The sequence below is a fragment of the Oncorhynchus gorbuscha genome, linkage group LG06, assembly GCF_021184085.1.
Source record: "Oncorhynchus gorbuscha isolate QuinsamMale2020 ecotype Even-year linkage group LG06, OgorEven_v1.0, whole genome shotgun sequence".
NCBI lineage: Eukaryota > Metazoa > Chordata > Actinopteri > Salmoniformes > Salmonidae > Oncorhynchus > Oncorhynchus gorbuscha.
The window spans coordinates 83042620-83059117 of NC_060178.1; the positions used below are offsets into that span (position 1 = coordinate 83042620).

The 16498-nt window shown below is 39.2% G+C and overlaps 1 protein-coding gene across 1 annotated transcript; it reads right to left on the reverse strand.

Moving 5' to 3' along the window:
- Positions 1-612: 612 nt before the first annotated feature.
- irf1a (interferon regulatory factor 1a) lies at positions 613-3797 on the reverse strand. The gene is made up of 9 exons (XM_046351969.1): positions 3742-3797; positions 3155-3282; positions 2680-2779; positions 1830-2009; positions 1626-1718; positions 1325-1477; positions 1150-1202; positions 920-1013; positions 613-787 (listed from the first exon to the last, which is right to left on the reverse strand). The coding sequence occupies exons 2-9, from the start codon at positions 3239-3241 to the stop codon at positions 708-710; spliced, it is 840 nt and encodes a 279-aa protein (XP_046207925.1). The 5' UTR covers positions 3242-3282; positions 3742-3797; the 3' UTR covers positions 613-707.
- Between the last annotated feature and the right edge of the window lie 12701 nt (positions 3798-16498).

Consider the following 16498-nt stretch of genomic DNA (forward strand, 5'->3'; position numbering starts at 1 on the left):
TGGTGGATGATTGTTCCTGTCTCTGTGTAGTTGTTCACCAGACAGGCTGTATAGGTTTTCACGTTCCGTTTGTTGTTTTCGTATTTGTTATATAAGTTATTTCATGTATCGCTATTCTACATTAAAGAACATGAGTAACTACCACGCCGCATTTTGGTCTGACTCTCTTTCGACAGAAGAACGCCGTTACAACTTGATAAACTCATTCATTGGAATGAGATGTTTTTTCATTAAAGGTGGTCTGAGGAATTAAATGGTTGTCTGCTCTATTTTATTTTTTTATTTTGTATTTTTTTGTACCTGCTCCTTTTTATCCTAAAGAAAGAAATTCCTCCATGGACATTGCTTCATGCATCTCGAAGGGCATTTCCTGAGATACTGTGCTAATACTCTCAATTTAAGTTTCTAGAAGAGTTTGTAGTTATAATGAAAACAACTTTAAACATATAGGCCTTTTGTCAATTTAAGTTTAATAAAAAGGCAAACATTTTAGGGGGAAAAAATCTATTCTACAACGACAGTTCAGCTTAATGTGATTAACTCAGTTTTTAATGTACTGTATGTGCTCTCAACTGCTTGTTCAGAGTCTTACAGTTCATCTGAATACAGCATTATAGAATTGGGCTTGGCTTGGAAGAAAAATGTCTCCACCTTTTTCAGGGATTTTAGCATGGCAGTCTGTTAGATGCATGTTGCTCCCACTCGTCTTATAGAAGTGGTCTTTGCTGTGCACTGTGTGTGTAGCAATCGGTCTGTACGGGATACCCCAAGTAATCCATATCCTCACCTGTAGAGTGGAGGATAAACATATTGAGAAGAATTTCCCACCCAAAAAAGTTAACCATATCTGAGGAAATTATTTGAAAAAGTTGTCCGTTGAGAGAGGAAAGAGAAAGTAGGCAGTAGCCAAGTGCCTTACAATAACAGTCCACCCAGCCGGTGGCTGCTGCCCTCCAGCTTCTGTTTTCATTAGACTGGCTCCAGTGTTCTATGGTTTTTAGGTGATCAACTATCTGCAGGAGCACATGTCACTGGTTTAAAATTGTAGATGCATGGAATGTCATTTTAATTTGTGTACATATATTAGCCATATTAACGAACTTACAAATGACAATTCTGAAATCACAGAAATTTTAACTGCTAGTTTACCTTGAATACAGCCTCTGCTTGCTCATTGTCATCAGTGGTAGTATCAGATCTTTCTGTGTACGTAAAAATAAGGCCATGCATACATTTATTTCTAGAAAGAAAAAAAGTAATGCGCTTGAACTACTTTTGTATGTACATACATTGGCACTTTAGCTATATACATAGCAGCTCTTACCATGCACTTCAGGTGTTAAGGACGACTGGTGAGAGTAGGACTGTTCTGGTGACTGTCCATCCTTTATGGTGTTGTAGGGAGGGTAATTGTCATTGACATGAAATATACCAGGGATGTGACTGGCCTGCCCACCTCTATACTTCAGGAAAACCTCTATGGAAACAGAGGTGACAGATGCTTAATTAAACATTACATTTTTACAGAAGGCTTGATACCAAGAGAACCTAATCCATTGATCAACACACCATAAGAGAATGCAGGACAGTGACTTTGCCAATACACTGTAGTTAGTTGTTCCTACCTGCAAATCTATCCAGTGGCGCACAAGAACCTGTGTGAGTTTCTGAGAGGGAGATCAGACTTTGTTTTATGGAAACATCTGACTCCTTTAGTCCTAGACAGCAACAAAGTAAATGGCAGCAAATAACATGACTGTCATTATTATCACTGGGCTATATTCCATCATTGAGATGTTTACTCTTGATAGCTTTCTAAAGCTACTCACCTTTTCTTTGTTTGGTCATTTTAATAACAGGCAGCATCATGTAAACCCTGAAAGCATTACTGCCCTTCTTGATGCTCTTGTCTTGTAGCTCTTTCACATCGGGTAAAGAGTTCAGGGCACAACGGAAGTTGGCTTTCCATGTCTTCGGATCAGGCTTGTCTATTCCAGGTTTGTATCTGCCTTGAACCAAAGGGATACAATGAATTAATCTAAGGAAAACTGTGAACGGAGTCATTTTATATACAAGCAAGAATGAGCAAGTATTGTTTTACCCCAAAGGTTCTCACTACTGACTTGGAAAACATGCACAAATAGGTCAATTTGTTGCCCTTGTCAGTACAGATTATTTTTTTAGCAAATGATAAAATCATCCATATTTACAACAATGGAAATGCATTTTCCCATCCATAGATCTGAATACATCATAAAAATGTTGTTTGACTTGTGTGACGTGTTTACAGGCAGATGTGTTGGCTTTTCAGTGTTTCAGTTGCTATGGCCATTAAACATTGAATATGAGAATAAGGCTCAAATCTTTGATAAGGTTTAATCCACAAGGGTGATGTAAAAATGCAGAACTCTGTTCTTTAGGTCCATGAAGTGGATATTTACTGCTGACCTGGATGTATTATAATTGATAATATCAAGTATCAGTGACAAATATTGGAGCAAGCAAACTGATACATTTGCTGCCATTCTAACTTGCTTTAGAGATGTGATAAATGCACTTTATCAGCGACGGACCATGAGAAACTTGGGTATACATAATACCTTCATACCATGGTGGAAGAGAGCTTTTCATGGTGCAATCAGAGAGCTTTGTCCATTGGTGTCTGAACTTGCTTCTTACCTGTGTGTATCGCCCAGTTTCGGAACAAAGTGGCGTCCTTGTCTATATTCCAACCATGTCGAGCCGCATGCTTCCAAGGAATCTGAAAAACTTGAGCTGTCTAAAGTTCAAAGCAGAGTAGTCCAAATGGTAAACCTTTTATCTTTTCATATCTGGACTGTGACAAAAGCAGTATATTCCCAAAAGAAAGAAGTGAGACTTCTATTAGAAAGGGGACTTAAATTATATTGGTTATAACCAGAAAGATATTTCACTTGAGATATGAGACCTGGTGGATATGGACATTTTCTGGTGTGAGTGAAGTCTTACATAACAATCTTGCTTATGTTAGATATTTTGTATCAGACGTTGGACCTAAATGCATTTAAGTGTACAGTATAATCATACTACAAATGTACAAGAACAAAAGCAATGACAATCTGGATTATGACATTTTTGTTGTAAAATTATTTAAACATCTGAAACCATGTTTTACCTCATCACGCCAGGTGACCCCTGGGTATTTCCCTGACTGTATCTGCTCCTCAAGCCAGGGTCGCAGTCTTAGACGACCTTGATGCATCTTCTAATGAACCTAGGGTTGCAGTCTGCCTTACTTCACACCTGACAGTCAATAAAACACATTTTGTACCTAAATGTATTTGTATTATGTTCAATTATATCAACGTCTTGTCCAGGGGATTCAGCATTCAGAACTGTGCTTGATAAGCGAATATGTGTATGTTTTGGTGATTATAAAATTAGGTGAGGAATGACCCTAAATAGTCAGGTGAATCTCTCAAAGATTATAACAAATAGAAATAACTACTGCATGACAGCTTTTTTCTGAAACGATCCCACTCAACTAGTTATACAACTGACTCAATTCTGCAATCACCACACTGTTTAGAACATGCACGATTTTGTCCAACTAGACTGCTTTTCAGAAATGAACCAGATCATGCTTAATAATGACTGATGTCTATGTTTTGTGATCCTTATCCTTTCATATTTGACTATAATTGATCCCCCATTGATCCCCCCACTGTTTAGAATAATCCTGATAATTGCTACTTCACTAACCTGCGCATGGAATCCTCAAACCTCCTGTGTGCTCACACTGACGGGTTTCCTTAAACTACCAGTGCACACACTGACAGGTAGCTAGGTTTCCTGAGAAGTGCATTGTAATTTCAAGGAAACTATATTACACCCACACAGCACCCTTTAAGGCCCCTCCTCTATGTACAGTGGAAAGAAAAAGTATGTGAACCCTTTGGAATTACCTGAATTTCTGCATAAATTGGTCATAAAATTAGATCTGATCTTCGTCTAAGGCACAACAATAGACAAACACAATGTGCTTAAACTAATAACACACAAATGATTGTATTTCTTCTTGTCTATATTGAGTACATCATTTAAACTTTCACAGTGTAGGTTGGAAAAAGTGTGTGAACCCCTAGGCTAATGACTTCTTCAAAAGCTCAGTCAGGAGTCAGCTAACCATGAGTCCAATGAATGAGACGAGATTGGAGATGTTGGTTAGAGCTGCCCTGCACTCTAAAAAGCACTCACAAAATGTGAGTTTGCTATTCACAAGAAGCATTTGCCTGATGTGAACCATGCCTTGAAGAAAAGAGATCTCAAAATACCTAAGATTAAGATTTGTTGACTTGCATAAAGCTGGAAATTGTTACAAAAGTATCTATAAAAGCCGTGATGTTGATCCATTCACGGTAAGACAAATTGTCTATAAATGCAGAAAGTTCAGCACTGTTGAAACTCTCCCTAGGAGTGGCCGTCTTACAAAGATGACTGCAAGAACACAGCACAGAATGCTCAATGAGGTTGAGCAGAATCCGTGTCAGCTAAATACTTAAATCTCTGGGACATGCTAACATCTCTGTTGACGGGTCTACGATATGTAAAACACTTAACAAGAATGGTGTTCATGAGAGGACGTCACGGAAGAAGCCACTGCTGTCCAAAAAAACCATTGCTGCACGTCTGAGGTTCGCAAAAGAGCACCTGGATGTTCCACAGCACTACTGGCAAAATATTCTGTGTACAGATGAAACTACAGTTTAGTTGTTTGGAAGGAACATACAACACTATGTGCGGAGAAAAAAAGGCACAGCACTCCAACATCAAAACCTCACCCCCACTGTAAAGTATGGTGGAGGGAGCATCGTGGTTAGGGCTGCTTTGCTGCCACAGGGCCTGGACAGCTTGCTGTCATCGACATAAAAATGAATTCCCAAGTGTATCAATACATTTTGCAGGAGAATGTAAGGCTATCTGTCCGCCAATTGAAGCTCAACAGATGTTGGGTGATGCAACAGGACAACAACAAAAACACAGAAGTAAATCAACAACAGAATGGTTTCAGGATAAGAAAATACGCCTTCTGGAGTGGCCAAGTCAGAGTCCTGACCTCAACCCGATTGAGATGCTGTGGCATGACCTCAAAAGAGCGGTTCACACCAAACATCCCAAGAATATTGCTGAACTGATATGATTTTGTAAAGAGGAATGGTCCAAAATTCCTCCTGATCGTTGTGCAGGTCTGAATGGCAACTAGAGAAAATGTTTGGTTGAGGTTATTGCTGCAAAAAGGAAGGTCAATCAGTTATTAAATTAAATTAAATCCAAGGGTTCACATACTTTTCCCACCCTGTGCTGTGAATGTTTACACGGTGTGTTCAGTAAAGTCATGAAAACGTAACATTGTTTGTGTGTTATTAGTTTAAGCAGACTGTGCATGTCTATTATTGTGATTTAGATGAAGATCAGATCAAATTTTATGACAAATCTATACAGAAATATTAATTCCATAGTGTTCAAATATTTTTCTTGCCACTGTACATTATATACAGAAATATGACTCCCACACAAAAAAACTAGGTTGTAACAACTGGTAGCCTTACATAGACTGAGAATACAAAACATGAGGAAAAACTTTATTGAGTTGCTATCCCTTTTGCCCTCAGAACACCCTCAATCTGTCGGGGCATGGGCTCTACAATGGGTCGAAACCGTTCCAAAGGGATGCTGGCCCATGTTGACTCCATTGCTTCAGACAGTTGTGTCAAGTTGGCTGGATGTCTTTTGGGTAGTGGTCCATTGTTGATACACATGGGTAACTGTTGAGTGTGAAAAACCCAGCAGCGTTGCAGTTCTTGACACACTCAAACGGGTGCGCCTGGCACCTACTACCATACTTAGTTAAATATTTTGTCTTGACCATTCCCCCTCAATGGTGCACATACACAATCCATGTCTCAATTGTCTCAAAGCTTAAAAATCCTTCTTTAATCTGTCTCCACACCTTTATCTACACTGATTGAAGTGGATGCAACAAGTGACATCAATCAGGGATCATAGCTTTCACCTGGATTCACCTGGTCAGTCTTTGTCATGGAAAGAGCATGTTCTTAATGTTTTGTACACTCAGTGTATAGCAGCGCTTTGGTCGGCGAAGCTTTATGCTAGGAACAAGCTGTAAAATACCCAGGACATGACTCCAATGCATATGGAGATATGATTGATTCATTTCTTTGACATTCAAATTCTGAGCTACAAACATAGTGGAGGAGACAAAAAATGCAATCTAATTCTGTCACCTTAAATTGATTAAGTTATTCACTTTCTGATTAAGCTATTCACAGGGTGGTGAAAGTGCAAATACTGCTCAGTGGCCAGGATGTGGACCATCAGACAAGACAAAGCTCTACGTGAGCATTTCTTAAATTTATGAAGATAGTTTGATTACTGGCATATGCATTGAGAAGAGAAAATACCATCTTGAGATATTATTTAAATGAATAGCTTGCATGAATGTTGTGTGATGAGGATGGATGGATACTGTGCCATGATATTGTTTGTTTACCTAATGGAACTTCAGTGTTGTGATAGAGTGTTGAGAGCTTGCAGTTTGGCTCATTGTGGCATACGACAAAAAACTGTATCTTGTCTCCATGTGTCCGCTTTCTGCTCAGGATTAATGGCCAGATTTAGTGGAGGCTGCTGAGGGGAGGACGGGTCAATACACTCGATTCTAGTCAGTATTAATCCAAATCAAATCAAATTTATTTATATAGCCCTTCGTACATCAGCTGATATCTCAAAGTGCTGTACAGAAACCCAGCCTAAAACCCCAAACAGCAAGCAATGCAGGTGTAGAAGCACAGTAGCTAGGAAAAACTCCCTAGAAAGGCCAAAACCTAGGAAGAAACCTAGAGAGGAACCAGGCTATGAGGGGTGGCCAGTCCTCTTCTGGCTGTGCCAGGTAGAGATTATAACAGAACATGGCCAAGATGTTCAAATGTTCATAAATGACCAGCTCGGTCAAATAATAATAATCACAGTAGTTGTCGAGGGTGCAGCAAGTCAGCACGACAGGAGTAAATGTCAGTTTCATAGCCGATCATTAAGAGAATCTCTACCACTCCTGCTGTCTCTAGAGAGTTGAAAACAGCAGGTCTGGGACAGGTAGCACGTCCGGTGAACAGGTCAGGATTCCATAGCAGCAGGCAGAACAGTTGAAACTGGAGCGGCAGCACGGCCAGGTAGACTGGGGATAGCAAGGAGTCATCATGCCAGGTAGTCCTGAGGCATGGTCCTAGGGCTCAGGTCCTCCGAGAGAGAGAAAGAAAGAAAGAAAGAGAGAATTAGAGAGAGCATACTTAAATTCACACAGGACACCAGATAAGACAGGAGAAGTACTCCAGATATAACAAACTGACCCTAGCCCCCGACACATAAACTACTGCAGCATAAATACTGGAGGCTGAGACAGGAGGGGTCAGGAGACACTGTGGCCCCATCCGATGATACCCCCGGATAGGGCCATACAGGAAGGATATAACCACACCCACTTTGCTAAAGCACAGCCCCCACACCACAAGGGGGGATATCTTCAACCACCAACTTACCATCCTGAGACAAGGCCGAGTATAGCCCACAAAGATCTCCGCCACGGCACAACCCAAGGGGGGCGCCAACCCAGACAGGAAGATCACGTCAGTGACTCAACCCACTCAAGTGACGCACCCCTCCTAGGGACGGCATGAAAGAGCACCAGTAAGCCAGTGACTCAGCCCCTGTAATAGGGTTAGAGGCAGAGAATCCCAGTGGAGAGAGGGGAACCGGCCAGGCAGAGACAGCAAGGGTGGTTTGTTGCTCCAGATCCTTTCCGTTCACCTTCACACTCATGGGCCAGACTACACTCAATCATATGACCCACTGAAGAGATGAGTCTTCAGTAAAGACTTAAAGGTTGAGACTGAGTCTGTGTCTGTCACATGGGTAGGCAGACCATTCCATAAAAATGGAGCTCTATAGAAGAAAGCCCTGCCTCCAGCTGTTTGCTTAGAAATTCTAGGGACAATTAGGAGACCTGCGTCTTGTGACCGTAGCGTACGTGTAGGTATGTACGGCAGGACCAAATCAAAAAGATAGGTAGGAGCAAGCCCATGCAATGCTTTGTAGGTTAGCAGTAAAACCTTGATATCAGCCCTTGCCTTAACAGGAAGCCAGTGTAGGGAGGCTAGCACTGCAGTAATATGATCACATTTTTTGGTTCTAGTCAGGATTCTAGCAGCTGTATTTAGCACTAACTGAAGTTTATTTATTATGAGCCGTCCTCCCCTCAGCAGCCTCAGATTTCATTTGTATGTGTGTAACAGTATTTCTTCCGTCTCTCTGAGTGGAATCCTTTAAGAAACCCTAAAGCCTAATGCTGTTGTTGCCATTTTTCATGACCTTCACATTTTGGCTTCTACAGGCATTTATGTAATAGGCACCATCAACTGTTTTATGGATTCAGCACACTGTCAGTGTGACACTTACTGTATATGAGTGATAATGTGCCATAAAGGCAACAAAAAAATCTAAAAACTCATATTGAAATGCTTTGTTTTGTATTTGAAAAGCACTGCAAACTATAATGAACAAGATATCCAACACCAGATTGTGGTTCACCCAGGTCTTGAGTACATCTCTAAGTTTTAGGGGGGAAAATTTTCAAACAAACCAACAACTATTGTCCACTGTCCACAACTGCTGAATACTGTCTACATCTGCTTTTCAACAGAACAAAAATCCCAATCACACAAAATTGTCATGTCTTTCACTCACATGTTATGCAACAGTTGGAAGCCATTCCTAATGTCACATTGGGTCACCTCATTAGTGGGTCTAGTTCCCCATCTACTGGCCTTTCATGTGTATTGCGCCTTAGGGAAAGACTTTAAAGGCATTGTTGTTGTATATGAAGTTGCAGCTGAATTTTGTTTTTGTTAAAGGGTCCTGTACCATCTCTTGGGGGGCACAGTGTAGTACCAAAGATTTTTACAACTACACCAAGATGGTGCTTCCAAGTGGTGCAGCAGTCTAAGGCACTGCATCTCAGTATCACAACCAGCTGTGATCAGGAGTCCCATAGGGCAGCGCACAATTGGCTCAGTGTCGTCCGGGTTAGGGGATGGTTTGGCCGGGGTAGGCAGTCATTGTAAAATAAGAATTTGTTCTTAACTGACTAGCCTAGTTAAATGAAGGTTAAAAAAAGTTAAAATAATAATAATTAAACCTGTTATTTCAAATAGGAACAAATGAGTCACAGTGGACAGAACAAGCAAGGAGGTGTGCAGAGCCAAGCAAGAGCTGGTGAGGTCCTTTTGGTGCGTTCTCGCAGACATTTGCTTATTTCCTTTAGGGCACGCCTACTCTGTGAAATGCACATGAGTAATAACTCAATTCGCCTTTGCTCTACTTCTAAACAAATATGACTTTTGCAAGTGTAAAGTCTACAAAACGCAGTCCACTCTGTCCGTAACAAAGTTTAGTTTTGTGAACAGAATAATGTACTGAGATCAAAAGTTTAATTGATGAGAAAATTTGCAGAATGTTGGCCAAAATCCTTCTTGTTCCATCTTATTTGGTATTGAGTGGAAACGTCAAGCGGATACTTCAAATTTATACATCCGGTGAAATATCTGGCTCATTGTTCTGTCTGTGGTAGTACTGTAGTGCCCATCCACCTAGTGAAGAGGTGGTTGCCATCTCTGATCCACCTCAGTGGGGTGGTTGTTTGGTCTGGCTCATCTCATCTTCTTGACTAAAAGAAAAATTGATTTAGAAATTAGTTCTACATTGTAAAAATGTTGCCACATTTCAAAAGCAGAAAATCCTTCATTACCAACATATTTTTTTATGTGGTGTTTTTCCCCCTCCATTCAGCTCAGTGGTGTGAAGGGGATAATGTTATAACCTGCTCACCGAGGTAAAGATTCAGGTTGGATATTTGACGGATATTTGCCTGTAGATTTCCTTACATCCACCAACACTAAGTAGGGACCATCAACATAGTGACAAATCAAAATGTTAAAATTTCAATAGTTCTTTAACCATTACTCCTAAAACATTCAAAACTGGTTGTAGCTAACCCGATGGCATAGACACACATTGCACACACTTTTTTATTTTATTTATATCTCGCACTATTTTAAATTATTTATTTTGATTTTTGAATTTCAAAAGCTCATTGGTCATATGACCTACTGACTTCACACAAGGTTCAGCATGTCCACTCAGTGGGCCTACACATTGCACACCCTTTAGTTTATCCATTTTCCTCTCACATGATTTTACATGAAGTATTCTACATTTAAAATTTCAATAGCTCCTTGGTCATGTAACCAAAAGACTTCAAACAAGGTTCAGAATGTCCACTGACTACCCTTCTATATTGCACACCCTTTAGTTTGTCAATTTTAATCTCACAAGATTTTACATGAATTTTTCAAAATGTAAAATGTCAATAGCTCCTTGGTCATGTAAATAATATCAAATATCAATGCAGTATCACACATTAGCCATCCATTGTGTTACATTGTAAATTGTCTTACATGCCGTCACTGTTGTCAAAAGACTATAAACATATTAAATATAGTTAATTACCCAGTCAGTCTTTGGGTCACATCCAGGATCTTTATCACACACATGAAGCAGTTTTTGGCTTTGTTGAACTCTGAAATCATAGGTATGAACTGAACATATGGCTGTCCCACTCAACTACATAAAAATAAAGAATTAGCATTAACTTAGAATTAAATGTCATTACAAAACAGCCATTTTTTGTGTTTTTGTAAAGGTTCTATATCAATTTGGGAGGGGTTGTTGGGGAAGTTCTGTGCAACTTCCTTGGTGACAGAGCCAGCAGTCAAGAGTTTTTCACAGTATGTCATAAAAAATGATTACACTTATGAATGTATGTAAAATGCTAATATGCATTAGATCCAGTACAATGGAATAACTAAGACCTGAATTTGAATGCAACGTGTTCCGATTCCTCCTTCTCTTTCGGCCCAGCAGGGTCAACCAAAAACACTTGGCCTGATGGTTCATACAGATACTGGGGAAGCAATATAGAATGTATTGATTGATCCCTTAAATTATTTTACTATTAAATTACCCGTATCACAACCCTCATTCCTCTTCACAAAAATGTACCTAAATCAATTTTGGAAAAAGGATTTTACTCACAATGAACTTTCAATGGTTCGGGTTCACATTTAAGAAACTCATGACATTATAGTTACTGAAGTTGTACCTGAAATAAATATTTTCACATGCTTGCAACTAAGCCGAAAAATGTTTTATCAATAGTTAATCCTTTAAAATTCCACTAATAGATTATATTAGTACCATTGGCAGACATTGCTTGCACACAAAACTTCTTTCTCTATTTAGAATGACTTGGGCTGAGTAGTGATTTATGATGTAAGTCTTTGTCCCGTGACTGCAGCTTGTTGTGGTTGTTTGAAAGTACCATTTGATTGTCTGTATAAGGAGAGAAAGTAAAACCACAAATGCTTGGAATGTAAAGAACATTATGCAAATAATTAAGCATAAACTAAAATACATAGACATTTCAGAGAATATTGGTTAGTTAGAATGATTGTTAATCGAGATTTAAAACAAAAGCAAATACATTTGCATTTGTTTTTATTTGTCTAATATATTCTGGCTACATGCAATTGAATGGGTCATTGTCACATACAGTGGAAGTCGGAAGTTTACATACACTTAGGTTGGAGTCATTAATTCTTGTTTTTCAACCACTCCACATATTTCTTGTTAACAAACTATAGTTATGGCAAGTCGGTTAGGACATCTACTTTGTGCATGACAAGTAATTCACTGTATCACAATTCCAGTAGGTCAGAAGTTTACATACACTAACTCAACTGTGCCTTTAAACAACTTGGAAAATTCCAGAAAATTATGTCATGGCTTTAGAAGCTTTTGATAGGCTAATTGGCATAATTTGAGTCAATTGGAGGTGTACCTGTGGATGTATTTCAAGGCCTACCCTCAAACTCAGTGCCTCTTTGCTTGACATCATGGGAAAATCAAAAGAAATCAGCCAAGACCTCAGAAAAAAATGGTAGACCTCCACAAGTCTGGTTCATCCTTGGGAGCAATTTCCAAACGCCTGAAGGTACCACGTTCATCTGTACAAACAATAGTACTCAATAGTACTCAACACCATGGGTCCACGCAGCCGTCATACCACTCAGGAAGGAGACGTGTTCTGTCTCCTAGAGATTAACGACCTTTGGTGCGAAAAGTGCAAATCAATCCCAGAACAACAGCAACAGACTTTGTGAAGATGCTGGAGTACAAAAGTATCTATATCCACAGTAAAATTAGTCCTATATCGACATAACTTGAAAGGCCGCCCAGCAAGGAAGAAGCCACTGTTCCAAAACCGCCATAAAAAAAGCCAGACTACGGTTTGCAACTGCACATGGGGACAAAGATCATACTTTTTGGAGAAATGTCCTCTGGTCTGATGAAACAAAAATAGAACTGTTTGGCAATAATGACCATTGTTATGTTTGGAGGAAAAAGGGGGAGGCTTGCAAGCCGAAGAACACCATCCCAAACATGAAGCACGGGGGTGGCAGCATCATGTTGTGGGGGGTACTTTGCTGCAGGGGGGACTGGTGCACTTCACAAAATAGATGGCATCATGTGGGAGGAAAATTATGGGGATATATTGAAGCAACATCTCAAGACATCAGTCAGGAAGTTAAAGCTTGGTCGCAAATGGGTCTTCCAGATAGACAAGCATACTCCCAAAGTTGTGGCAAAATGGCTTAAGGACAACAAAGTCAAGATATTGGAGTGGCCATCACAAAGCCCTGACCTCAATCCTATAGAAAATATGTGGGCAGAACTAAAAATGTGTGTGCAAGCAAGGAGGCCTACATTCCTGACTCAGTTACACCAGCTCTGTCAGGAGGAATAGGCCACAATTCACCCAACTTATTGTGGGAAGCTTGTTGAAGGCTACCCGAAACATTTGACCCAAGTTAAACAATTTAAAGGGAATGCTACCAAATACTAATTGAGTGTATGTAAACTTCTGACCCACTGGGTATGTGATGAAAGAAATAAAAGCTGAAATAAATAATTGTCTCTACTATTATTCTGACATTTCACATTCTTAAAATAAAGTGGTGATCCTAACTGACCTAAGACAGGGAATTTTTACTCTAATTAAATGTCAGGAAAAGTGAAAAACTGAGTTTTAATGTATTTGGCTGAGGTGTATGTAAACTTCTGACTTCAACTGTATATACTGTATGCCTTGTGCGGGAGATTAAGTATCATACATAAGGTGTTATGTTGTCAAAAAAGTGTGTTGCTGCTGACAACACTGTGTTTACATGATGACACATCTTCACTATTTACTTTAAAGTGACAGAATAAGGGCCATAAATATTCAAGTGTATGTCATCAAAAACATTCAACTACAATTCCAGTTAACTACATAATGATATTACATGTCCTTAGACTTGGTTAGGTGCACATCTAATGTACACAATCATCTAATGTTCATCTTTCATACTGTATGATTTTTTTTACACAATATGTTTACAATTGTGATTCAAAAAATGCGTATTGTCATGTTATGACTAGTATTTATTACCTCACCCATAAGCATTTGTGGGGCTGCAGAGTTTTAAACTCTGAATGATGGAGAAAGAAAGAGGACTTTTTGTCTGTAGACCTCACAACAGCAACCGCCACCTTGCAATTGTTTCTTCGCCCACAGAGCTGTGACCTGAAATATGCAAATGAAACACATTTAGAAGAGTTATTGTCCTCTTTAACGTGAACTGAAAACAAAATATCACAATCCTTTAACATTTGGGGAAAAATACATTGTCACTTTCTGCTTGCATGTCGTCTGTCTAGTCCTCTACTGTCTCTGCCTCACCTTCTGTCCCTCTGCCTCTGGAGTAATGATCTATTTGGTGTTGACTGAATTTCTGGCCATCATCAATATTTCCCTTTCCATTGTCATCTTTATTTGCCAGTTTCATGACACGCTCTGTTTCTAATGTGTTGTTAACTCTGGCATTTTGTTGTTGTAGTATGTTTTCTGTAATGACAATAACAAGTTAATTAATCACTATGTCGATACCTTTACGTCATTCAGAAATACAAAAAGCTATCAAAACGTAAGTTAATCACAGCACAGGAAAACACTTGTTTCAACATGTAGTTGTTGTACATTTTGGTGTTACACAAAATACATAGGAATTTATTTTTCCAGTTAGAGATAGTAGGCCATGCATTAAATAACTATTTTCATCCGAAAATGGAACCCTCAAATGCACTATAGCATTTTGTAAGTTGTCTGCAGGTGGCTTGTTGTGAATGCACTCAAATATCAAGTCATTATCAAGTTATGTAAACTGCATGCTAATACTCACAGTAGAAGGAGTTGTGTTAATGTGCAGTATATGAAAGTGAAGCTATGAAAATGATTTCACATTATCAAGCTCACTCTGACTGACAAATCCCTGCCTATTACTGTGATTAAAAAGGGCATATGAAACGTTGTTTTTCATGAGGCCTACCTGTGCGCCTTCCTTTAAGCAGCTCTGCTCGAACACTGATAAGGGAATGTATATGTTTAAGGTAATGACTAAAGAATTCCACCATGAAACATAATTATTTGATTATGTAACACGTATAAGAATAATTAGAATAAAGTAATTATTAGACTATGTCAAATGTATTAAGAATAATTAGACTAAAGTCCTATAAGGTTTGGTCGAGACAGGTAAGGGAAAGAAATGTGTGTGTGACTAAAGAAAACACAGAGGACAATTAAACTATACATGACCTGACCCCGTTGGAACTTTGAAAAACTTACGACAGTAAAGAGACACTGTCAAGTTCCCTCTAATCTCAGGAGGGAGGGAACGGTATGGAACTGCCAGTTTGGTAGTGATAAACGAGGAATATGAACTATGGGGAAAGATACATCCCACCAACTGTTTGTGTGTCTGTGTGTATATAATCTCCCTACTGTTTGTGTCTGTATGTGCATGTAAGTAGTTTGGGGGGGGTTATAAAATGACATGTCTTTGCATTTTTGGACTTTAGAACGTTCTCTGAATAAACTTTACAGACCTTTTGCTGAAGCTGAGTCTTTGCATAATTATTATTAAACCCAGGGTCTTACAAACTTCGGGGATTTGTCAAAGCTTAAATAATTGTTTAGTTATCATCATTAGGATTGACAATTCTCGTGACAGCTTGGTCCTTCGAGCCGGATCTCAATACCTGCTTCTGTCGTTCCATGGGGACACCGAAACCGTGCACGGGCGGATGAGATATCCGTACATTAAAGACCTGGCCCCAGTCTGAGGGTTCTTTACAGGCTGGTGGTGAACTGGTGCACAACAGAAACGGTGACGAGATCCAACCAACATTGAAACCTGCAAATAATAAGGTCAGTGCTCTTTATTCACGGATTCAAGGATAATATCTGTATGATTGCATTAAATGATGTAAAGGATTTTAATGTACTCTGGGTGTTAGACTCTGAAATATACGATATACATATTCTTTTATAATTCAGTGGGTGCGGTTTATATTCAGGTGCGCTTAATAGTCCAGCAATTACGGTAATGGGGCGGCAGCGTAGCCTAGTGGTTAGAGCGTTGGACTAGTAACCGGAAGGTTGCGAGTTCAAACCACAGAGCTGACAAGGTACAAATCTGTCATTCTGCCCCTGAACAGGCAGTTAACCCACTGTTCCCAGGCCATCATTGAAAATAAGAATGTATTCTTAACTGACTTGCCTGGTTAAATAAAGGTAAAATAAAAAAATGAGAATCATTGCTGCTTGGACCTTTAAAAGTAGGGCTATTTTCCGGTAATTGTCTCGGTAGTACATGCCTGATTTTATGACGACAGACAATTTGAAATAGGGTTATTTGCGGGGAGTCTTCATCATTTCATTAGTTTTTGTGGTTCAGTGGTAGAATTCTTGCTTGCCACACGGGAGGCTCAGTTCGTTTCCCAGCCGATGCACCAATGGACTAAAATCGGGGTTTCTGATTGTAATTCAACTATTGTTATGTTTTGCCTAGAAAGATACGGTCGTTAGTATTTGTTTACGATATAAACTGAACATTTTAATAGCTTGTTTAGTTTAAATTGAAAGACTACTTCATTCAAAATAATAGCGAGGCGATTCGATGTAATACGTTGTCTGTTGCCTCAATGGGCTGCTGAAATAACATTGAGAATGGAGTTGTATTTAAATAATTGAATCAAAGAAGAGACAGTTACCTGAATCTAATGAATTCTAATAATAAGCGGGTAGGTAATTGCGATAGAGTTGTACCCACTGAAATGTGTTGTTTATTCTAAAAAGGTTGACTGATGTATTTGATAAATTTGGTGATTTACATGTTATTTTTAAAAGCCTGGACATTTAGAATCTTGAATACAAGACATGCGTCAG

Bases quoted from the DNA above. Each gene is read 5' to 3' on its own strand.
- irf1a (XM_046351969.1), bottom strand. From the start codon at position 3,241: ATGCATCAAGGTCGTCTAAGACTGCGACCCTGGCTTGAGGAGCAGATA. The intron at 1,478-1,625 runs GTAGGAACAACT...CTGTTTCCATAG, and splicing joins GCCACTGGATAGATTTGCAG to AGGTTTTCCTGAAGTATAGA. The intron at 788-919 runs GTAAGGCACTTG...TCCACTCTACAG, and splicing joins CGGCTGGGTGGACTGTTATT to GTGAGGATATGGATTACTTG.